Below are 21220 nucleotides of genomic sequence, written 5' to 3'. Positions count from 1 at the left end.
TGTACAAGTTCCATGTCAACGTTGCACAAGAATCCATGCTTGGCTGCGTCAACGCCACCATGGCATGACCGCACGCTCGGCGCTCCTTGGCCAACCAAAGTGCTCCTCCGCATCTCAACCGGTTGCCCACGCCCCCGAAACCAGCGTACTTTCAACAATACACTTCAACTCTCGCACTCAGCCCGCTCTACAAGTACAGCTTCCAGCCGCCCGCCAAAAGCTTTGTCGGGGCACCACCACCGCTGGCACCGTCGCCGCCTACCCCCGCCACCTCCGCCACCCCCGTGCCCGCCGCGGCCTCGCCATGCTCCCCTGCAGCCCCGTCCTCGCATGACTGCCGTGAAGCCGCCGCGCCATCCGCCCCCGCTGCCGCCAGCTCACCCAGAGACATCGGTGTGCCCGCCTCAGGAGGGCCTAGCCGGGGCGGCGTCGCAGCCGCTGCCGCCGCCGCTGCCACCCGTGCCGTGGCGGCCGCAGGGACCCCCGTGCGCGGTGGCGTGCCACTGCCGGCCACAGCTACAGCCGCAGCCCCGTCGCCATGCTGCTGCTGCAGCAACTGCTGCTTGTTGTGGCGGCTGTCACCCGCTGCCACCTCCTCCACATCGTCTTGGTCGAAGTAGCGGAACCCACCACGCCGCCGCTTGGGCGGGTGCTGCCTCTGCGCTTGACCGCCGCGATAGTCGCCGCCGGCCTCGCGCCGCCGCTTGGCGGCATCCCCACCACGCCCACCCTCGCTCCCGACGTGCGCTCCCCCGCTGCCAGGCCCATCCCCTTCCGCTCCCGCCGCCTCACCCTCGCCGTCGCCCTCACCTTTTCCCGGGCTGCCGCCGCCACCGCACTCACCACCTTCGACCGGCCGCGTCCCATACCGTGGCCTCCGCCCGCCGCGCCCCGCCCCTGACCCACCACCACCGCCAGCACCGGCACCGGCACCCAGCCGCGCCCGCTCCCGGGCCATCTTGGTGGTGAGGTGCAGCGAGGTGCAGGCGGCGCCGCGCGGGCAGTGGCCGGACAGGAAGGCGCGGCAGAGGGGCGCGGAGGGCGGGTGCGCCTTGTGTAGGTAGGCGCAGTCGGTGGAGGTGCACTTGCCCTGTTGGGGGTAATGTTGCGGTGTTGGAAGTGGGAGATAGAGGAGGAGGAGGCAGGAGGGCGATGCAGCCATGCATGCGCAGGTGCAGGTGAACTGCCGAAGGCGCAGGAGGCTGACGATAGGAGCTCATGGGTCATGCCTCGTCAATGGAAGACGGCGATGTGGCAGCTTTGACCCCACACAGGCCGCGGGCGCGTACTAGTTGGCGCTCCCATGACACCCACACGCACACACACGCGCGCACACCCATACACACACACACACACACACACGCACGCACATCACACACCTACCTGCAGGAAGAAGCTGCAGAGCGGCATGAGGTCGGGCACACGGCGGTGCTGCAGCGGGCAGGCGGACTCGCCGGCGCGGCAGCTGCCAGCCAGCCAGCGCGGGCAAACAGCCACCTGCGCGGGGCGCGGCACACGTGCAGGCGTGTGTGCAGGCGTGTGTGCACGTGTGTGTATGTGTGTGCGTGTGCGCGCGTGTGTGTGTGCCGAGTGTGTTGGCACGGGTGAAACCAGGGCAGCTAAAGAAGCCACACTCCATAAGGTGATGGCGCTGGAGGTCTGGCAAAGCATCAGCATAAACAGAAGTTGGAGCGACGCAGTGACGAGCAAGCGAGAGATCCAGGACAGGCGAGTAGGGCCATGGTGCAGGGTGCGGCCCCACCCACCTTGCTTGGGTCGTGTGTGTGGGGACACCGCTCCTTGCGGTCGGCTGCCTTGGCCAGGGGACACACGCCCGTCCTGTGCGTGCCGGGCGGGGGGGGGGATGCAGGGGGGGGTCGGGAGGCACGACGGGGCCCGTGTGTTAATGGGTTTGCAGCACATGCAAAGCCGCACGGCCCAGTATGACCCCGAACAGGCAAGCATGCAGCGTTGCGTGCAGCCATAGTGCCACTGCCGCCGTCGCCGCAAAGTGTAAAGTTCACCAGACTCCCAGCCTCCTACTAGCCGCAGCCGCAGCGCTGACAGCTCCGGTACAGACCCAGCCAACGACGGGGCACCGCTCAAATCCGCCTCGCTCTGAGGACTCAAGCCTTCAAAGTATGGCCTCTCCTCCGATACAGCTCCTTCTGTAACCCGACGGTCCACGCATTCCTAGTGGATGCATACCGTATTGTGGTCAACCCAACATCCCCTCACGCCATGCCGTCATTTCCCAACTGCTTCAGTCGCACACGCACGAGCAAACGTGAGTACACAGGGCAGAAGGTGCCGCTCTCTCCGGGTGCTCCACCAACACCAACACACACAGCAGCACCCGCCTGCAGTACTCCGGGCACAAGCCGCGAGCCTGAGTGGCCGCCGCCGCGGCTCGCCGCATCCGCGCCTTGGCCAGAATCCGCTGAGCCGCCGTCGCCCGAGACGCCGCCACCACCGCCGCAGCCGCCGCAGCACCGCTGCCGCGCCGCACTCCCGCAGGTGCCGACGTGGCTCCGCCGCCGGCTGCCGGCTCGGCTGCCGTCTGCTGCCGCCGCCGCCACACCGCGGAGCGGAACGCCCGCGTAGCCAGCGCCGCGCGGCGCAGCGTTGCCGGCGCCGTCCGCCGCGCCGCGGCCGCCGCCGCCACCTTGGCTACGGCGGCAGCAGCCACGGCCGAGGCGGCGGAGGCGGCCGCCTTTCCCGCAATGCTGCCGAGCGAGTGCAGCCGCCGTCCGCTGACTCCGGGGCCGCCGCCCGATGCGTAGTAGTGCTGCCCCCGCACCGTCACCAGTCGAAGTGTGCGGCCGCCGCCGCTGCCACCAGTTCCTCGGCGCCGCGCTGCTGCTGCGGTCGCGGCCGCCGCCACTGACGCCGCCCTCGCTCCGTTCCGTGCACGTGCCGGCGCTTGGAATGCAGGAGCTGCTGCTCCACGGCTGGCCAGTGCCGCTGCGGACAGCAGCGTGGTCCGGCTCACACGCAGCAGCAGCGGCTGCTGCTGCTTACTCAGTCCCGCCGCCGCACCCAGGCCCTGTCCCTGTCCATGCCTGCCTTGTAATGCTCCCGCCACGCCACTAGCCCCTGAGGGCCTGACGCCCGCAGCTCCAGCTGCTGCTGCTGCTGCTGCTGCTGCTTTGGCGGCGGTACCCATGGCGCCCACGCCCGGCCCGTCGCGCGACCATGTAAGGGCGCCGCCGCGCCGCCGGCTCACCCGGCCCGGAAGCAGCAGCAGCGTCCGCGGCAGCACCGCCTCAGCCGCCCTTGCAGCGGCGGCCTCCCCCATCCTTCCCGGCCCAGGGCGGCCGCTGCCAGCGGCCGCGGCTGCCCCTGACGGCGCCGCCGCCGCCACCATGCCAGACGGGAGACGCACCAGGGCGCGACCAACGCGGCGGTACCGCGGACCGCGACCTCCTGGCCTCGCCGCCACCGCTGCCGCCGCCGCCGCCGCCGCCGCACCGGAAGCCCCGGTCGCGGCTGTTGCTGTTCCTTGCCCTTGATGTGCTGCTGATGCCGGCCCTGATGCCGGTGCGGGTGCGGTCGGGGTGGTGTGTGCGGCCTTGCGCACGAGCTTGTTCGCACCTGGCCGCATGTACCCATACTGCGAGGCCGCGGCGCCGGAGGCCGAAGGCGCCACAGCAGGACGGGCAGGCCCCGTAGCCGCAGCTGCCGCACGTGTTGCAGCGGGCGCCCCTGTTGCTGTTCCGATTGCCGCCGCCGCTGTGGGAACGCCTCCACCTGACGGCTGCGCTGCCGCGGCGGCGACCAGCTGTGCGGCGCCCTGCGCACGAAGCCGCGCCCGCACCGCCCCCGGGGTTTCCATGCGGCGCGCCGCCGCCGCCGCCGTCACCGCCTGCCCAGACACGGCGGCCGCGGCAGTTGCAGCGGTGGTTGAGAACGCGCTCGGTGTCGACGCCGACGCCGGCGATGCTGCGGACACAGCGCCGGGCTTGCGGCCGCCGCCCCCGCCCTGGGGGCCCGGCGCCTCCGCCGGCCGCCGCCACACCCGTGCAGAGGCGGGTGCAGGCACAGGCGCAGGTGCAGGTGCAAGTGCAAGTGCTGACAGTGGTGCCGGTGCTGGTGCCGGTACTGGCGCCGATGCTGCAGCCGACAAGGCGGTTTTGCTCTTGGTAAAGGTGGCAGGGGCGCCGGCCGAGACTGCGGGCGCGCCTGTGCCGGCCTTGGGTGGCGGCGCGAACACGATCCGCTGCCGGCGCGCAGGCGCCGCAGCTGCGCTGGCCGCCGCCGCCGCAACCCCTGCCACCGCCGCCGCAGCCGCCGCGCCGACCGCGACTTCCTGAGTAGCCGCGACAGCAGTGCTTGCAGTCCCACCAGCAGCAACAGCGACAGGGGCAGGGGCAGGGGCGGGAGCGGGAGCTGCAGCGGCAGCGGCCGGCACCGTATCGGGCCGAACCCACACCCGGCGTGTACTGCTGACCGGCTTTGCGGCTGCACCCGCGGCGAGCGCCGCCCTCGCCGCAGCGAGCGTCACCGGGTCTGCGCGCCCCTGCCGCAGCAACCGCCGCGCCTGAGCGACGGCGTCGGCCTCAGCCGCCGTCGAGCTGGCAGGAGCACGTTGCAGGGCCGAGGCTGCTACTGGTGGCACCGCCGCAGCCGCAGCCTTGGAGGCAGCTGCAGGCCTGGCGGCGGCAGCTGTAGCTGCTGGTGGTGCCGGCAGTGGCTGCGCACGGCTGGCTGCCATGGCTGTTGCTGTTGCTACTGCCACCGGCGGGGCGGCGGCAGGCGCCGTGCGGGCCGGCGCACGGCCGGCTGCTGCCTTTGCTGCTGCAGGTTTTGCTCCTAAAGCCGCCGTCCCCGTAGGCGCGGCCGAAGCCCGTGCTGCAGCTGTCACCGCCAGTGCCGCTGCCGTCGCCGGCGCCGGCACCAAGACTGTGGCGGTGTTGGCTGTGGGTCCGCCGCGGCCTTGCCCTGCCCCTGGCCGCACACCTGTACCCGTATCTACCGCTGTTGACGTTGCTGCCGCTGTTGTTGCTGCCGCTGTTGCTGCCGCTGCTGCTGCCGCTGCTGCTGTCGCCACCCTCGACCTCGGCGTAACCGACCCAGCAACTGCTGCCGGTCCTCCTGCGGCGGCCCTAGCTGCCGACACGGGCTGGGCCGGCGCCGGCACTGCCGCCGGCACGGCCGGGCCAACAGCCGCGGCCGACGGGCTGTCCTGCCGAACCCACACGTTCCTGGGTCGAGCCCCGCACGCCGCTGGGACAAGTCGTGTCCCAGCGCTATGAGGAGATCCGCCAAGACGAGGGGGTGCCGCGTCATGGGGCCTCGCAACAGCCGCCGGAGAGCGAGCCCGAGCAACAGCAGACACCGGCACTGAGCCAGGGGCCGGGGCGGGTAGCTGGCCACCGCTGGAAGCCCTGGAGCCGGCCGCCGCAGCGCTGACCGCCGCATCTGGCGCTGCTATGTCGTTAACATGCTGCCTCTTGGCTGGGCTCGCCTCGGGGCCTGCGCACGCGCGCTCCTGGATTGTCAACGACGATTCGAGTTCTTTGCGCGCTGCTTGACCCACCCGGCAAACTTACTTACCCTCTATTGCGCCCTGCTCAGCGCCTGCATGGCTGGGCTGCTCAGGCTTGCGCTTCATGTGGAGCGGAATTGCAGTCCTCGTCCCATTCGTCGTCCCAAAGACAAGTCCGCCTTAAAACAAAGCGCTGGGTCAATACTATATGTAATATAGCTTATAGCAGTAAGCAGGGAAGCAAATATACTCGCTGCCATTTGCCAGTCATCACAGTTGCACACCGGATTTTTACTGGCCCAAGCGCGATGACGCTCGGAAGGTGAGGGCTCCGCGTTTTGCACCCGCTACAACCAGCGCTTGTCTTGGTGGCACTCCCGCTTGCTGTGGGCGACCAAACGTGGCATTGATGGACGAGGGCGCGCAGGTACTCCCCGCTGTACCCGACGCACATGCCGCTCAACCCGCTCCAGAAGGGCGCGGTGGCTCTGCTGTCTGCTGTAGGCGCGCTCATGAGGTGCGCAGCTCGCTCCGTGACGTGGCCACAACACCCCTCGCCCGCTCGCCACAGCTCCCGCCACCGGCCTCCGTGCAGAGCATATTTGTCGCCGTCCGTCACATGTCGCGTCATTCGACAATCAATAACGTTTCGTCCTGCTGGCCAATGCAAACGCCAGCACAACCTCACCCTGCCCACCCATCCTGGGCCCATCTAGTTCATTCCGCTCCTGCTCCCTCCCTTGTCCCCCTCCGCTGTACCCCCTCCCCCTCTGTTAAACCCCGTCACCAGGCCTCAGCGCGGTGACCTGGTGGCGGCGGTCGGCGAGACGGTGGGCAGCGGCCTGGTGCTGCCGGCGCTGAGGGACCGCATGCGCGCGCACCCGGTGGGGCGGCAGATCCTGGAGGAGCGCCCACGCATCACGGTGGGGGGGTGCGGGGAGATGGGAGGGTGCGGGGAGAATGGGTGGGTGGGTGGGTGGGTGGGTGGGTGTGGGGAATGGGTGGGCAAGCGGATGGGTGGATCTGGTGTGTGCGAGGGGGTGGGAGATGGGTACCGTACATCAGGCTCAGGTAGGCGTTTGTTGACGTCCGCCTTCGTGAGCATGATTCATCCTACCACACGCTGGGACGCCCACGCCGCGCCTCTTCATCACCGCCATCGCCTATCCACACCTGCAATCCCCCATACCTGGTTGGTACCCTTTTCGACCCCGTCCCCCCGCCATCGCCCTGTCATGATACGACCTCTACCCCATTCCCCCCAGGTCATTCTATACGGTAGTTCACGACACCCCCCAAACCCACCCCACCACAACGCTCCTGCTATACTGCTGTTCCTGGCTACGCCTTCACTTCTTAAATAACCATGAATGTAACCCCATCCCACCCCCCCAGGACGATACGCTGGACGCCTGCCGCGCCATGCCCCCCGGCACCTTCGGCGCCGCCTATTCGCAGTTCATGGGCGACCGTCGCTTCCACGCCAACGACCGCCCGCCCGTCAGGTGCGCCGCGGCGGGTGGGGGGGGGGAAGGGGCGCGGCAGCGCATGGAACGTGGGGCTGTGGGAACCGGTGAAACCAGCCCCGACGCGCCTCACGCACCGCACCTCCGTACGGCACCGGCACATGTTTCTATGCCGTCACGTTGCTGCATTACGAATTGTACACAGTCTTTGCGCTCACCATGTGTGCTCTTCGACATAAGTTTGTAACACACAACACACACGCACACACCGTCACACACACACACACACACACAACACACGATCGCAAATGCAAAGGCAAACGCACACACACAAACATGCATCGCATACACTGTCTTTGCGCTCCGTATTCCTTGTGCTCTTTAAGTTTAAGGCACGCAAACATATACACACACACTCACACACACACACAGGTTTGTGGACGACGAGGAGCTGGCCTACGTGGTCACCCGCGCCCGCGAGGTGCACGACCTGTGGCATGTGCTGTTCGACTGCCACACCAACGTGTTTGGAGAGCTGGCGCTCAAGGGACTGGAGTTCGTGCAGGTGTGTGGGAGGGTCGGGCAGGGGGGTTGTTTGCTCCCATTCCAAGTAAACGCAGACCCGTTATAGGGGGGCGGGTGGGTGACGAAAACGGACATGGAGAATGCAGTCATCAAATCACAAGGTGGGGAAGGCGGGGGGGGGGGGGCAGTAGGGGGGGGGCGGGGCGCGGGAGTCAGCGAGGTGGGCCCCAGTACAAAGAGACACTGAGGGGGCTGCCTCCCAGGCGCGGTGGGCCTGGTGACAGAACAACACACGCGTGTTCACGAGCGCCAAACCCCATCCCTCACCGCGCTTCACTCACCCCTCCCCACACCACCACCTCTCCCTCGCCGCTCACCCGCCCACAGACCGGGCTGCCCATGACTGGGCTGGCGGTGTTGGGCGCTCAGTACCGGCTGGGGCCTGGCGACCGCGAGCTGCTTCAGCGCCACTACCTGCCCTGGGCGCTGCGGGCCGGCAGCCGCTGCGCCGACCTGCTGTGCATCTACTACGAGCGCCACTTCCAGGTGGGCCGGGGCGTGGAGGGCATGTGGAGGGGGGCGTGTGTGGATGGGGGTGGGGGTGGGGGTGGGGGTGGGGCGTGTGGATGGGGGTGGGGCGTGTGGATGGGGGTGGGGCGTGTGCATGGACGCGGCGGTGTGGCTCAGTGAGGAAGGGGCATCCAGCGGCGGTTGTGGGTGCGGCTGCCCAGTTGCGTCGTGCCCACAGGTTGCCGCTATGGTGGCGATGGCGGGCCCGCGCCTGCCTTGCTGACGTCAGCCTCCCTGCCAACCGCCGTGTCGCGACCGCCCCCTCCCCCATTGCCTCCCTCCTGCTGGGGCGAGGCACCCGGGCAACCAGGCATCGGTTTGGGGCCTGTGCAGTACTTCCCTGCTCATCACCGCCTCCGCCTTCACCTCGTGCCGTATGCAAGGGATCCCTCCCTCCGCCTTGGCTACCCCACCCAGGATGAGCTGGAGCAGGTGCGCAAGGAGTTCCGCATCATCCCCGCGCCGCCGCCGCCGCAGCACCTGCGCTTCAAGGGAGCCAAACAGCCGCCGCAGCAGCCGCAGCAGCAGCTGCTGGTGGCAGGGAGCAGCAGCGGCATGCCGGGACCGGTGGCGGCGGCGGCGTTGACGACGCCACAGAAGTCGTGAAGGAGCCAGACGGAGGGCTCAGCCCGTTTGTGAATGCTGTTGAATGGGATTGGGACGTTGAGAGGGGCAGTGCGCTGGCAGTGAGCTGGCGTCAGGCGCCAGGTCGTGCTCGTCGTGAGAGCAGGGATGTCTAGCAGCAGCAGATAGATGGTAGCAGCATGGCATGGCGGCTTGCTGCTGTGGCCGGGTGCCGTGGCCGGGTGCCGTGGCCTCCGCAACAGCACATGCAGCGACCCCGCGGTCGCGGCACATGCAGCAGATCAGCACATGGTGCCAGCCGCAAGCCGCCCTTCCGCGCAGGACCAGTCTCCTCGGTTCGCCTACCATCGCGCCCCCACAGCCCCTACTGGCTTGACGCAAGTGAGGCCCCACAGAGCACCGCCCCCCCCTACCGCCACACACACACACACACACACACACACACACACACACACACACACACACACACACACACACACACACACACGGCGGCGGCGCCACCAGCCGCCGGTGAGGGTGCTGCGCCAGCACCCAGGCAGCCTGCACCTCTATCCCGCACAGGCCCACACAGCAGCGCACAGTCACAGCGGACACCGCGCAGGCACACGACGCACGGAGTGAGGTCGGGACTCAGCCAGCGGCGCCGCAGTCGCATGCAGCGGAGCGCACTGTGTCCGACCAGCTTACGGGCTGCGGGCGAACGTTTTGTGTGGGCCACATGGGGCTGTAGCAGGATCTGGCAAGGAGGGCTGCTGCCGCTTTACCAGCGCTTACTTATGCTGCTGCTGTGTGCCAGCCGGTGTGTGTGGTGAACGCGGTGTGGTCTGGGGTGGACAGTCAGACATGTGGGACCAGGGGTGCGGGGTGGCCAACTCGCCCCATGTGATCGGCAACGGTCGGCAACCGCCCCCAATTCCCAGTTGCGACCAGGCCCCGGCCCGATTTCTTTGCATAGACCTATAAGGAGTACCCCATAGAAGACCCCTGGCGCGCCGGGCGACTATATGACGGTGGCCGAAAACATGCTTGCCGACGCAAATTGGAACCTCGGCTTGGAGGCAGGGAGAGCTGCGCGATAGCAACCTATGGACCTGTCTTACATTGGAGTTTTGAAGCAGCTTTGTTTCAGGACTTCGGGGGCCTACTACAAGCAGGGAGGGGCTTCCATGCGACCGGCGAGGTGCAATTTCGAGCCGGAGTTCAAAAGCAAGACTGCGCAATAACAGGCGCCAGCGCTGCTTTGATACTTGACATGTAACAACAAATTTGGGCGCATAAAACAAGTGGGGCCGGTTCAGGACGGCCTTGCCGGACGTCGCCAACTTCGCGCCCCCCTGTGCAGGCTGTGTTAAGCCGCTGGGTACTTTGCCCCTCGTACTCCCCGCGACCGGCACTAAGCAATCCCCGCCCACCCGGCTAATGCGCCTGGAGCTTGCTGGTTACATGATGGATTCACAGTGCAGGCTTGCTAAACTGAGCACCCAAACACATGTGCCAAACCAGGTCCCTTGCTAGCGCACCCCCGCGCACCCAGGCACCCCTGCCACTCCATGCTCATAGTCCTTTCACTCGTTGCAGGCGGATGAAAAGCTCCATGCGCCCTTTGTATACAGCCACGCATACCGTACGGTACATACACATATAGCTCTAGTACACTTCCCATGCATCTGCATTGCTTGCCCTGTGACCTCTCCATCCCCTCCAGCGCCTCCCCCACCTCGACCGTCGCATACCCTTAACCCACCTCGAACGTGGCATACCACTCCTCAGACCTTATCGTACGTCATTTGCACTAGGTTGCAATTAAAAAGGGGTGCGTGGCACTATGACCGACACAGCCCACACCACCAGTTCACGGTTGCATTCCAGATGTACAGAGGGGCCACTAGTATGCCGTGTTTTGAAATGGCAGCAGACATGTACAGCTGCGTAAACAAACCAAGCCATCGCACGCGATACTGGGATGCACGTCAAGTTTCTGAGTGGCAGCAGTCTCGCCACTGGCGCGGCTGCACGGAAGGTGCACGGTGCGCGACTCAGCCCGGTAACGCTGCAGCACAACCTCGTTGCAAGCTGCCTTGTGCGCCAGGTATGGTGCAAAGGCAGCTGCAGTGGGGCCGCCGGCACAGGGGCGGCAAGCCCCCGGAAACACCAAGGCGTCAGTGAGGTGCTGCTCCGTGCAGAGGCGCGGGCTGCTGGGTCCGTCAGGCGGCATCTGCACTGTTGCGTGAGAGCTGAAAATGCAGTATGTGAAGTCGGGGTACAGATGAAGCTGAAGCGAGTTGAGGTCGTGCGCGCAGCTGTTGCTGGATTGGAACCGCAACACCAAACCGTCACTTGCGTTGCGGTGCACGTTGCAGTGCCAGTCATCCTGGACCGCGCGGTCCCACTTGGGGCCGTTGAAGCTGTGCATGATGCGTGCAAACTACAAAGCGCTCATGCTCAGGGAACTGCTCCAGCGTGCCTCCCTTCGCCTCTGTTGCTGCCGCTGCTGCTGCATCTAGGATGGTGCGCTGCCGGTTCCATTGCAGTAGTTGGGTCCTTCGACTTGACGTACGTGCCGCACAGAACGCATCAGCTCTTCTCGACGCCCATTGCAGCGAACGCCTGCATGCACAAAAGAGAATACACCTCAGATAACAGCAAGTAATGGTTGCCCACGTCTAGGAATGTGGGTCGATGACATGCAATCGGCACGCCACCACCAGACCGGGCGTTGTTAACCACAGGGAACTAGCCTTATGTTAACCATATGCTAATATGATAACAAAACACAATGTGGGTACGGCTGTATGCGTGCGTTTGCCCGGGGCCAGAGCATCCCGATGCTGCGAGCTGACATGGCTGGCGTGCCGTAGGTGCGCTCGGCCCTCCATCCAGTCAATCGGCATCCTGAGTATACTAGAAATAGCGGAACGAGCCAAGGCAAACAATTTATGACGTGCAAGGAATGTTGCATGGCGCCCCGAGTTCGAAACTGCATTGGTTAAACTGCAGTGCGCTGCAGGTGCGATGGCTTCTGGTGTTGATGCATGTGATGCTGGTAGCGGGCACCAAAAGCTGGCCCGTCTGCACCCGGACCCCCGGTTCAAACTGCGAGCTAAAATCCTGGTCGCGCGGGCAACGCTTTGCAGATTTCGCCCATGACCACCTCGTTAATATGGTATAGGTAATAGCGGAAAGGCTTGATACAGGTATAAGAAGCAGCAGAGCGTTGAATTGTGAAGCAATCAAAGCCAGCGACGCCTCAGATGATATGCCCGGTGCGCTAGGCTAAATATAGGAGCAAATTATAGCTCACATCATTCATTGAAACAAGACTAAGGGCGATGCCGGCGACCCTACCGTCAGAGCCAGCGACCAGGGCAGCCAACAGCGACCGCCTTATCCGCTTCGCTCCATCTACTACGTAACACGTCTAGATGGTCACATGGCGCACCGGGCGCTGCAGGAGGCGGGAAATGCGGTAATGATGCTCAAATGGCCAAGTTTGGTCAAAGGCCAGTAATCTAATCGCCCGGCGCGCCAGGGGTCTTCTATGGGGTACTCCTTATAGGTCTATGCAAAGAAATCGGGCCGGGGCCTGGTCGCAACTGGGAATTGGGGGCGGTTGCCGACCGTTGCCGATCACATGGGCCGAGTTGGCCACCCCGCACCCCTGTGTGGGACGTCTGGATTCCAGGCCAGCCGGACGAGCCGGTGTGTGCGGCAGAGTGCCAGAAAGCAAACACGCCGGTTTGTGTTGGAGAGTACTTTGCCTTTTCACGTGGAATGCAAGCGCTCTCACAGAGGCACTCTACTGGTGGGTGTCCAACGTACTGCCGTATACTGCTCGGTGCACACACAGACAAGCTCACGGCTCGGCCGAGCTCGATGGCTTGGGAGTGAGGGGATAGCAATAATGTCCGCTTCCTGGGCCTCGTGTAACAAGACCTTAAGTACTACAGCCGACGGTCTACACCTTGGTCTACACACGTATGTGACTCGTTATGCATGCGGAGTGCTGTCGAAACGCGAACGCGACTGCATGCATGCAAAGGCTCGCGTTCGCGCCTCACATTGCGCCGCAAAGCCATGACCTATGTAGTCAATACCGCCTGCAAGCAAATGTGCAACATTACAACATATGGCCAGACCAGTTTGCCAGTTTGGGTGGCCCACACGCGCTCCCAAGTCCCAACCACCCCGCAACGGCGCAACTGCTCCCGCTAGCACCTTGCAACGCAACGCGACGCTACACCGCCGCCACTTGCGCTACACCACCTGCGCTACACCACCGCCGCCTTGGCCTCCGCCACCATCATGTCCAGCCATCGCGCCTGACCCGGCGGCAGCCGCCGCGCCTCGTTCTGGATAGTCTCAGCCCACTGCAGCAGCACACGATGGCGCGCGGCCGTCCACCGCATTCCGCCCAGTGCGTCAAACAGGCGCTTCACGCCAGCAAACATGTGGCACCGGTTCTGTGCACCCGGCCTGTCCGCAATAAAGTAGAACAGGTGTTGAATCTGGCCGGGTGGCACCGCCGTCAGGCCGGCCCCAATGAGCCAAGCGGCGGTGCGCCAGTCGCCGTCGGAAAGCAGGTCACTCAAGTGATGAAAGTTGAGGCGCTGCGTGTAAGGCAAGGCGAGCGGGCATAGCAACAGTCGGGCTTTGGAGCAGGAAAAGGCATGATGTCGCCAGGCCCCAAGTCACAGTCGGAGTAACAAGGAGGTGGCTGCCTTAGGGAGGCAGGAAAAGGGCTGAGCCCTCCCCTCCCGGGTCGTTATCAACCCAGCCACCTTGACGCGGGCGCCTATTAAGCACACGCCTCTATGTTGGGGGCCTTTGGCATCCCCGCAAATCCGGACGTGGCCGGTTGGGTGGGGTGCACAGTCCGTGCTAACCCGCAGCTAACAAACTAGTCACGTCACTCGCCGCCAATCGACACGTGCACCCTCAGCCCCACGCCCTGCTAGCGCCGTTCAGGCTCTCAGCCCGGCCCCGCCGCCGCCGCCGGCCATGGCGGCCGCTGCAGCTTGGTCGGAGTAAAAATGCGACGGGCACAACCTAACTTAAGCTAGCGACACCGTATCTGATAGCTGTGGGCGCAGGTACGCCGGGGCCGGCCAAATGCCGCGCGCTGCTCCGCCACGTCACGTCACACCTGCCTCTGGCCCACCCTTTGTCGAGTCGTACCTGCTGAGGCCCGTCCCCCGCCCGCAGCGCCGCCGCCGCCCACGCCAGCGCCTCCTCGCTGCCGCCCGCCGCCACCGCCGCCAGGTCGATAGCCGCACCGCGCTGAGTGCATCGCAAAGTGAGGGGCCCATGGGGGCAATCGGCTTGCTTCCCGTGTTTTGCAGTCACCAACAGGGCATCGCGCATGGGTACCCAAGATCGCATGTGCAGGCACATGCGCTGGCATTGGCAACACTTGCACAAATGCGCACATGCACACGTCATGTCTCCCACTAGCTCAAACACACGCACGCCCTTTTTCCTTGTGCGTTCCTAACACTCACACACATACACACGCACACAATCACACACACGCACACACGCACATACATATACACACGCACACACACCTGCTCGTGCAGGCAGCGGAGCTGGTCCACGTCGGCGCCGGCCCGCGCCGCTTGCACAAAGACATGGTGCCAATCGATCTCACCCACCACCATGTCGAGCACCTGCCCCGCCGCTCCAGATAGTAGGCAGCGGAACGCCGCCCGTACCGGCCAGAATGCGGCGCGCTGCAGTTGGTCGGGTTGCAGCCGGTAGCGCCGCTCCCGCAGCAGCCGCAGCAGGTGCATGTGGCCGTGGTACACAGCGGCGACTGCGATGCACTCGAGCGCCCTTTGCCGCCGAAGACCCAGCAGCTCCGCCGCCTCGTGGCCACCCACAGCCCCGCCATCTGCCCTGTCGCGCCCCGACCGCGCGGCTGCCTTCACCTGCTGCTGCTGCCGCCCACCCGGCTGGCCCTGCACGCCCGGCCACGGGGGCATCAACGGCGGGTGCTCGATGCAAAACTCCACCGCGTCCACGACACCGGCTGCGGCGGCGGCCTCCAAGGCCTCCATCGGTGGCTCCACGCCTCGTGCCTGCAGGTACTGCAGCCGCGGCAGGAGATCCGCCCGAACCCTGGCATCCCCTGACCTGAGCCAAAATCCATTACGGCTCTTCACGAGGAGCCGACCTGCTGCGCCCACGGGCAGCGGGGACAACCGAGGCCACAACCAGTCGCACTTTTCGGCCCAGTCGGGCGTGGGGCTTGCAGCCGCCGCCAGGAGTACCTCGTGCCGCCGTGCGCGCTCCTGGGGCTCGAGGTGGTCGAACTGCAGCGGGTGGCAGTGCTGCTGCAGCACCCGCCGCGGGCAGCCGTACGCCACGGAGGCCAGGATGTCCATGTCCGCACCATGAACGCGGCCCAGCCTCGCCATCAGCTGTTGCAACAGCTGGAGGTGGCCGCCTTCCGCCGCGGCGGCGGCCCACTTGTGCAACGGCGGCGCTTTCGGCCCGTGCTGCTGCTGCTGCTGCTGCTGCTGCTGCTGCTGCTGCTGCTGCTGGGCCCTGGCCTCCGCCTCTGCCGCAGCTTCCGCCTCCGCCTCCGACCACGCCAACACCTCTGCCTGGCCACCCAGACATGCCGCCTTGGACACGCAGTCCCACAAGGTATCGGCGCCGCACGGAACGGTCGCGCGTAGCCAGCGGCACACGTGCAGATGGCCGGCGCGGGCGGCGGCGCTCCAAACCGACCCTGTGTCCCACTCGCAGCCCTCACGCAGCAACAGCTCGCACGCCGCCAAATCGCCAACCGCTGCGGCGGCCGCCAGCGCGCCCGCTGCACTGACGGTGCCGCAGTGCGCGAGGGCTACCTCCAGGCTAGGTGGGTGTTGGCTCGACGCGGCGAGGCGCAGCAGCTGCCGGCGCTGCCGAATGTTCAGGGCGCGCCAGGGCTCGGGGCGACCCCAATGCGCCACGAAGGCGGCGCCGGGCCATGGCAAGTCTCTTTTCATCGCTCGAAATATGTGAAATGGACCCTCGAGACAGCCAGCGACCGCTTTGCTCGTGACCATGAGGCTTTCCAACACATATTTCGGGTGCATAAATCTGGCAATATTTAGCATCAGCTCCGGCGGCAGGTCCGGGCCCTTCTCCTGCTGTTTCGCGTCGGACATTATATGCTCTTCAAACGACCAGCGGCTACGAAGATGCAAGTTTATGTCAATGATAGGTCTTAAAATATGATTTGTCTTGGTCGGCCACCTTGCATCGTGCACCCTAGGCCCTGCCATTCGGGCTTCCTGCCGGAGCCCTCCGCCGACCGCAGCACCTGCCAATCAAGGAGGCCTTTGAGTGGGCGCTTGCATTCCATGTGACAGCCCACGCAGTGGCAGCCCTGTCCACCAAGCGGTGACGGAACAGAAGCATATTATACACACACATACACGGACATACCGGTACACACGCACATACCCATCACACTCTTGGCCCAGGAGTGACCTGTTGAGGTCACTGGTGTCGTCCAGGGTTGGTGCGTTACTTCCGGTGGACCCCAGAGCAGGTGTGCGCGCTGGGCAGGATGGAGGTGCGCGTGGTGGCGGCATCGTGAACCTGGTGTGCCTCGCGTGGCAGGTTGTCCCGAGTACGCGATCACGAGACTGGAGGGGGCAACCATGAAAACCGTAGTCACGTGGGTACCACTCCGGCAAGTCCCTAGGGACTGCGTGTGTCCAATGCCCTAGACTGCCGAAATGTTATCATGTGACATATAATAAGGTCCCTGAATGATTTCCGGGCATAAACTCGAGCGGGAGCCGAAGTCGAAATGCTAAATGTCGCGCTCGCCAGGACTTACTGGAATTCGCCCTACGCTGTCCGGATGACATATATAGGTGAACCTTAGTGGACGGCACTAGATACAGGCCCAAAATACCGCCTATGCGAGATATGGGCTCTGGTCAATTTCGCGACTTGAGCCCTGACCAACATGTTTTGTCCTCTGCCAAGCGCTAATGTCCACTAATGATGTAAGTTATGTACCTGCAAAAAGGCGGCGTCTAAATACTGCGGTAGGATTTGCCTCGGGCGACTCCCAGAGCCCTCCGAGCGTGCGGGTTTGGCTTGGAGCACGCACCCCCCCGGACAATTGTGCACATAACTTTTTGATGCCGACTCTTTTTACAGTGGCGATTGCGTAACCTGCATACACTGTGCGTACGCTATCCGTCACGCTATCACGCTTTTAGTTTTCATGCACACTCACACACACACACACACACACACACACACACACACACACACACACACACACACACACACACACACACACACACACACACACACACACACACACACACACACACACACACACACACACACACACACACACACACACACACACACACACACACACACACACACACACACACACACACACACACACACACACACACACACACACACACACGTTCTGACCAACATCGTCCCTATCTAAAAACGCTGCACACACCTGCATTCACCCACACGCTACTGTACACCAAACATGAAACATCACTACACCAACGAACACTTCCGCCAACCAACCAACCAACCAACCAACCAACGTGCCCAACTGCAAAACACTACACGGCCGGCAGCAGAAGCAGCCCCAGCCCCAGCCCCGCGCGCTGCAGCGGCTCCACGATGAGGCGTGCATCGGCGGCGGCGGTGAGGTGCATGCCGTCGTACCACAGGTAGGCGGAGGGGTCGGGGCAGGGCGTGGCCGCGTCCGCCGCCGCCACCTGCAGGAAGGCGCCTGTGGCGAGCGGCATGCCGCCGCCGCCCTTGCTGCTGCTGTTGCCAGTGTGCGCCGACAAGCCCTGTCGAGTGGCGGTAGTCAGTTGGCGATCTGTGATTTTTCACCTGGAAGCCCCTTTTCCCGTGACCGGGGAACACTAGTCACAGGGCGCCCTGGCACGCATGCCACGTAACAAGGGGGTAGCAGGAGCACAGAGCCAAGGCCGCGCTTCGATTGCTTGCTCGTGCTTACTTAGGGCCCGCACCGGTTCGATGGCTGGGCACGCCACAGGCAGGCAGCTGTCACACATACCGCAGCAAAGGGTTGCCCGGCGGCCGCCCCGCGCATCGTGCGTCAAACCCACCTACCTGCTGCGTGTGCGGCAGCGGCGGGAACTGCAGACAAGAGGTGTTGCCGTTGCTGAGGCCCACCGCCTCGGGCTGCAGCGCGGCACAGCTGATGGCGGCGTTGGCGTCAAACAGCAGCGGCACAACAAGCACACCGGCAGGCGGAGGGGGCGCAGGCGCCGGCCTGCCGGACGCAGCTGACACGGCTGCTACATCATTCCCCGGTAGAGGCTTGGGCTCCGGCTGCTGAGACCGGAGGCGCCTCAGGTTAATGCGCCTCAGCTTGCGCTTCTGCGGCAGGTGCTGCGGCTGCGATGCCTGGCTCGGGTCCCTCACCGCCCCGCTCTGCTTCTGCTCCTGCTGCTGCCGTGCCCTCTGCCTGCGCTCCTGCTGCTGCCGCCGCAGCCGCCGCACGTGTGCTTCCAGGTTTGCGTTCAGCGCCGCCACCGCCGCCTTCGCCTGCGGCCTGAAGGCGTCAGGCAGCGCGGGGGCCAGGTCCACAGGCGCCAGAGTCCACACCACCAGATACGTCACACCCCCACCCCCACCGCCCCCACCCCCACCAGAGCCGGCTGCGTCGCTGGCAGAAGCGCTAGTGTTCACCGCGTTGACGGCGGCATGTGGTGCGGCTGCCGCCTCCTGTTCGGCGGCGGCCACTATGCGGTCCAGCGCTGCGCCGACGCACGCGCTGACGTTGGCTGCAAGCGCCGGCCCCACCAGCGGGTCTGACCAGTCCGCAGCCCCACCAAGGAAGTCGTTGTGGCCGGTCCACACGTGGATAACACGGCGGATGCGACGCTGGGCCAGCTGTGGAGGAGGAGAGCCCGCTCCGCGGCTGGTGGTGTTTGGAGTGGGTGCCAGCAATCTGGGTTGGGGCCGCAGGAGTCCCTGGGTGCAGCGCGTGCCTGCCGGCGCCTGCAGCCAAGGTGCTGTGCCGCCGCCGCCGGCGTCGGTGGTGCTGCGGAAGCTGGTGGTGGTTGTGTTGCGCGGGCGGCTGGTCACGACAGTTGCGGCGGGGCGCTTGCCTGCAAGGTATGAATCCACCTGCGCAGCCGCATGCCAGTCGTTTGTAGGGAATGAAGCTTTCAATGACATGCACACACGTGCGTCCACGCATGCCCACACACGGGCCCTTTCCTTTGTGCTTTATTTATGACATATGCATGCATATACCGTACACGCATCTCCCCCATCACCTGCGCCGCCAGGCTGGGCACCATTGCAGACACACGTGCCTGGCTGGGACATGCCGTCGAGCCGCCGAACGCGAAATCCAACACAGCCGACTCCACCGACTGCCGCCTCCCCTGCCGCGGCCCCTGCGGCTCCGCGGCTCCCCCCGGCCCCTCCTTCTGTTGCTGTCGCTGGTCCGTGGCTGTGGCTGTGCTTCCGGCTGCGGCTGCGGTTGTCGCTAGCTGGTCTAGCCAGCCGGGCCCATCTGCGTAGCGGCCGGCCCAGTAGCGGCCGCGGCTGGGCATGAAACCATCCGTGAAGTTGTACACGTTGCCTGACGAGGGAATAAAAGCGAGGGGTGAGGGATGAAGTGAGGTGTAAGGGAGAGAGGGCACCAGGGGCAGGGATTGCCTGGGGATTAACGTTGAACCAATGCCGTAAGGAAACAGTCGCGCATGGGATTGCCTGGAGAATGATGATGTGTGGTGTGCGGGAGGAGGGAAGGAGGAGGTGTGCGGGCTGCGAGGCCACGGTGTGCGTGTGTGTGTGTAGAGGGGGGGTGTTAGCAAACGTAGCGGCTAAATCAAGAGATGCAGTGCCGACGGCGGGGATGAGGTTCGCAGGAATGGGTTGAGCCGCGGAGGACACGGTATTGGCACCGGAGCCCATCAGCCGGGCCACGGAGTGGATGCCGTACGCGGCCAAGGATTGGGAGGTGGTGTGCACTGCGCAAGTTCGAGCCTCAGATGGCACGCACGTACCATACGCATGCGGTTGATCTCACCTACGTCTGACAGGGAGTCACCGAACACGACAACCTGCGGCCCTTGGCCGTTCAGGTCACGGTGTGCGGAGTCGCGGCTGCTGTTAGCAGGGCTGTCAGTGTGCGCCCGCTCCGTCAAACTGCCGCCCACTGCCAAGCAGCAGGCACGACTGAGGAGAAAGTACATGTGAAGGGCGCATGCCGCCCGCCGCAGCTGCTGCGGCAGTGCCACCATGGCTGCTGTCTTGATTGATGCTGGGGAGGCTGGGCAACTGGCCCCTGCCAGGGCTTTCACCGGCTATGCACAGCTACAGCTACAGCTGCTCTTGCCTGACCCGCCTGGTGGGCTTTGTGGGCCAGGATTGTAGCCAACACACTCGGGACTATGTTTCTCACCGCCCTCTGCTCTTGCTTGTGCGAGGAATTCAACAGCTACAGCTGCATGAAGTGCAGGGAAGTGTATGTGAGCGAAGTGCGACTGACCCAACCCAGGCACCGAGGTCTGCCACTAGTTGGCCCCTGCAGACCCACGCCCGACTTTGTGGACCGCTGGCTGTCACAACCGCCCGTGCCTCGGACTGCTGCAATCCCTTAACGAAAAGGATATTGGGGTTAGTCTCTAAAATTTACAGGCGTGTCCGCCACGAGTCATAGCTCCCCAGCTGTCACCCGGCGCTCCTCCGTGCAGTGCACTGCAGCTTCCTTCCCTCGCAAGTACGTTATGTACTTAAGTAAGTCTAGTGCCAGCCCTGACCCGTCGGAAAGGTCCTCCGTCCACCGGCCGGGCCATCCAATGCATCCTCAGGAACCCTAGTTCCAATGAACTCCCTCTTTGCCAGGGCAAGTCCACCCAATGGCATCCATTCCCAAAATTCAGTCAAGGGTCATCAAATGTGGTGCGAAATAGCCAGCAGCTGGGCCAGTAGATTCTTCCCCGAGCCGTGTAGCACCCGTCAGGACACACAACACCACATCAAGTCAAAGCAATGAATAGGACCAGTGCTCAGAGTAGGCAAAGCTGTACACGGCGAGCACTCATGTACCACTGGAAATGCGCCGAGGTCTCTCCGTTTCGTTGCCAAGGGCCCCTCTTCAACATAATGGTCTAATGTACACTAGAGATGCATGCCAGGCAGACGGGACGACTAGCGCGAGCGGCCGGTCAAAATTATGCGTTTGACTCTCGCCCAGTCCTGTGTTCCTCCGCCCAAAACGTCCTCAGGCAGCAGCGAGATATGCAGCGCATGGACCGCATGCGCCCGCCAGCGGCTGCAAGCGAAGCTCGGCGTCCCGCCCAAGGCTCCGGGCGCCAGGCTCCACGTCGGCGCACAAGTCTGTGCGCCAGTTCCGCAGAGTGTCAAGAACGCAGCGCTGCGCCACCATGAAGGCACCTGCCAGCATTCTCCAAGTAACGGCCGGTCAACCTGACCTGTGACCGGTTTCGAGTCAAGTTATATGTTTTCGACGCTTCATGTGTAGCGGTAGGTATGGTCACGTCAAAATGTTCATAGTGGTGGCTTTGTGTGTGGCAAAGCGACAGTGAGGGCG

At 64.5% G+C, this 21220-nt stretch overlaps 5 protein-coding genes across 5 annotated transcripts; 1 reads left to right on the top strand and 4 right to left on the bottom strand.

Annotated features, from left to right (window-relative positions):
- Positions 1-2: 2 nt before the first annotated feature.
- Positions 3-5674, bottom strand: CHLRE_03g154900v5 (uncharacterized protein). Its single transcript, XM_043060578.1, has 5 exons — positions 5557-5674; positions 2361-5475; positions 1767-1839; positions 1384-1497; positions 3-1090 (listed from the first exon to the last, which is right to left on the bottom strand). Exons 1-5 carry the CDS (start codon positions 5612-5614, stop codon positions 188-190), a joined length of 4263 nt encoding a protein of 1420 aa, XP_042925707.1. The 5' UTR covers positions 5615-5674; the 3' UTR covers positions 3-187.
- A 100-nt stretch (positions 5675-5774) lies between these two features.
- Positions 5775-9904, top strand: CHLRE_03g154850v5 (uncharacterized protein). The gene is made up of 8 exons (XM_001697412.2): positions 5775-5810; positions 5916-6005; positions 6279-6411; positions 6884-6993; positions 7387-7519; positions 7867-8025; positions 8467-9015; positions 9139-9904. Exons 2-7 carry the CDS (start codon positions 5941-5943, stop codon positions 8653-8655), a joined length of 789 nt encoding a protein of 262 aa, XP_001697464.2. The 5' UTR covers positions 5775-5810; positions 5916-5940; the 3' UTR covers positions 8656-9015; positions 9139-9904.
- Positions 9905-12382: 2478 nt separating this feature from the next.
- On the bottom strand, positions 12383-15834 carry CHLRE_03g154800v5 (uncharacterized protein). The gene is made up of 3 exons (XM_043060577.1): positions 14199-15834; positions 13810-13911; positions 12383-13241 (listed from the first exon to the last, which is right to left on the bottom strand). The coding sequence occupies exons 1-3, from the start codon at positions 15624-15626 to the stop codon at positions 12903-12905; spliced, it is 1869 nt and encodes a 622-aa protein (XP_042925706.1). The 5' UTR covers positions 15627-15834; the 3' UTR covers positions 12383-12902.
- A 1258-nt stretch (positions 15835-17092) lies between these two features.
- On the bottom strand, positions 17093-20114 carry CHLRE_03g154750v5 (uncharacterized protein). The gene is made up of 4 exons (XM_043060576.1): positions 19694-20114; positions 18933-19243; positions 17758-18780; positions 17093-17471 (listed from the first exon to the last, which is right to left on the bottom strand). Exons 1-4 carry the CDS (start codon positions 19905-19907, stop codon positions 17235-17237), a joined length of 1785 nt encoding a protein of 594 aa, XP_042925705.1. The 5' UTR covers positions 19908-20114; the 3' UTR covers positions 17093-17234.
- A 172-nt stretch (positions 20115-20286) lies between these two features.
- Positions 20287-21207, bottom strand: CHLRE_03g154726v5 (uncharacterized protein). Its single transcript, XM_043060575.1, has one exon. The coding sequence runs from the start codon at positions 21071-21073 to the stop codon at positions 20891-20893; it is 183 nt and encodes a 60-aa protein (XP_042925704.1). The 5' UTR covers positions 21074-21207; the 3' UTR covers positions 20287-20890.
- Positions 21208-21220: the final 13 nt, after the last annotated feature.

The sequence above is a fragment of the Chlamydomonas reinhardtii genome, chromosome 3 (assembly GCF_000002595.2).
Source record: "Chlamydomonas reinhardtii strain CC-503 cw92 mt+ chromosome 3, whole genome shotgun sequence".
In the NCBI taxonomy this organism is placed as follows: Eukaryota; Viridiplantae; Chlorophyta; class Chlorophyceae; order Chlamydomonadales; family Chlamydomonadaceae; genus Chlamydomonas; species Chlamydomonas reinhardtii.
The sequence above is the reverse complement of the archived record's forward strand: the minus strand, read 5'-3'. Positions and strand labels throughout refer to the sequence as shown.

Excerpts from the sequence above, each read along its gene's own strand:
- CHLRE_03g154900v5 (XM_043060578.1), bottom strand. The coding sequence starts at position 5,614 with ATGAAGCGCAAGCCTGAGCAGCCCAGCCATGCAGGCGCTGAGCAGGGC. Across the intron at positions 5,476-5,556 it reads TGAGCAGGGCGCAATAGAGG|GCCCCGAGGCGAGCCCAGCC; the intron begins GTAAGTAAGTTT and ends GCGCGTGCGCAG. Across the intron at positions 1,840-2,360 it reads TTGTGCCCGGAGTACTGCAG|GACGGGCGTGTGTCCCCTGG; the intron begins GCGGGTGCTGCT and ends CGGCACGCACAG.
- CHLRE_03g154850v5 (XM_001697412.2), top strand. The coding sequence starts at position 5,941 with ATGCCGCTCAACCCGCTCCAGAAGGGCGCGGTGGCTCTGCTGTCTGCT. Across the intron at positions 6,006-6,278 it reads GCTGTAGGCGCGCTCATGAG|GCCTCAGCGCGGTGACCTGG; the intron begins GTGCGCAGCTCG and ends CCCCGTCACCAG. Across the intron at positions 8,026-8,466 it reads ACTACGAGCGCCACTTCCAG|GATGAGCTGGAGCAGGTGCG; the intron begins GTGGGCCGGGGC and ends TACCCCACCCAG.
- CHLRE_03g154800v5 (XM_043060577.1), bottom strand. The coding sequence starts at position 15,626 with ATGAAAAGAGACTTGCCATGGCCCGGCGCCGCCTTCGTGGCGCATTGG. Across the intron at positions 13,912-14,198 it reads TCCGCTGCCTGCACGAGCAG|CGCGGTGCGGCTATCGACCT; the intron begins GTGTGTGTGCGT and ends CGATGCACTCAG. Across the intron at positions 13,242-13,809 it reads CGGGGGACGGGCCTCAGCAG|CGCCTCAACTTTCATCACTT; the intron begins GTACGACTCGAC and ends CCTTACACGCAG.
- CHLRE_03g154750v5 (XM_043060576.1), bottom strand. The coding sequence starts at position 19,907 with ATGGTGGCACTGCCGCAGCAGCTGCGGCGGGCGGCATGCGCCCTTCAC. Across the intron at positions 19,244-19,693 it reads TGACTCCCTGTCAGACGTAG|GCAACGTGTACAACTTCACG; the intron begins GTGAGATCAACC and ends TTCCCTCGTCAG. Across the intron at positions 18,781-18,932 it reads TGCCCAGCCTGGCGGCGCAG|GTGGATTCATACCTTGCAGG; the intron begins GTGATGGGGGAG and ends GCGGCTGCGCAG.
- CHLRE_03g154726v5 (XM_043060575.1), bottom strand. The coding sequence starts at position 21,073 with ATGCTGGCAGGTGCCTTCATGGTGGCGCAGCGCTGCGTTCTTGACACT.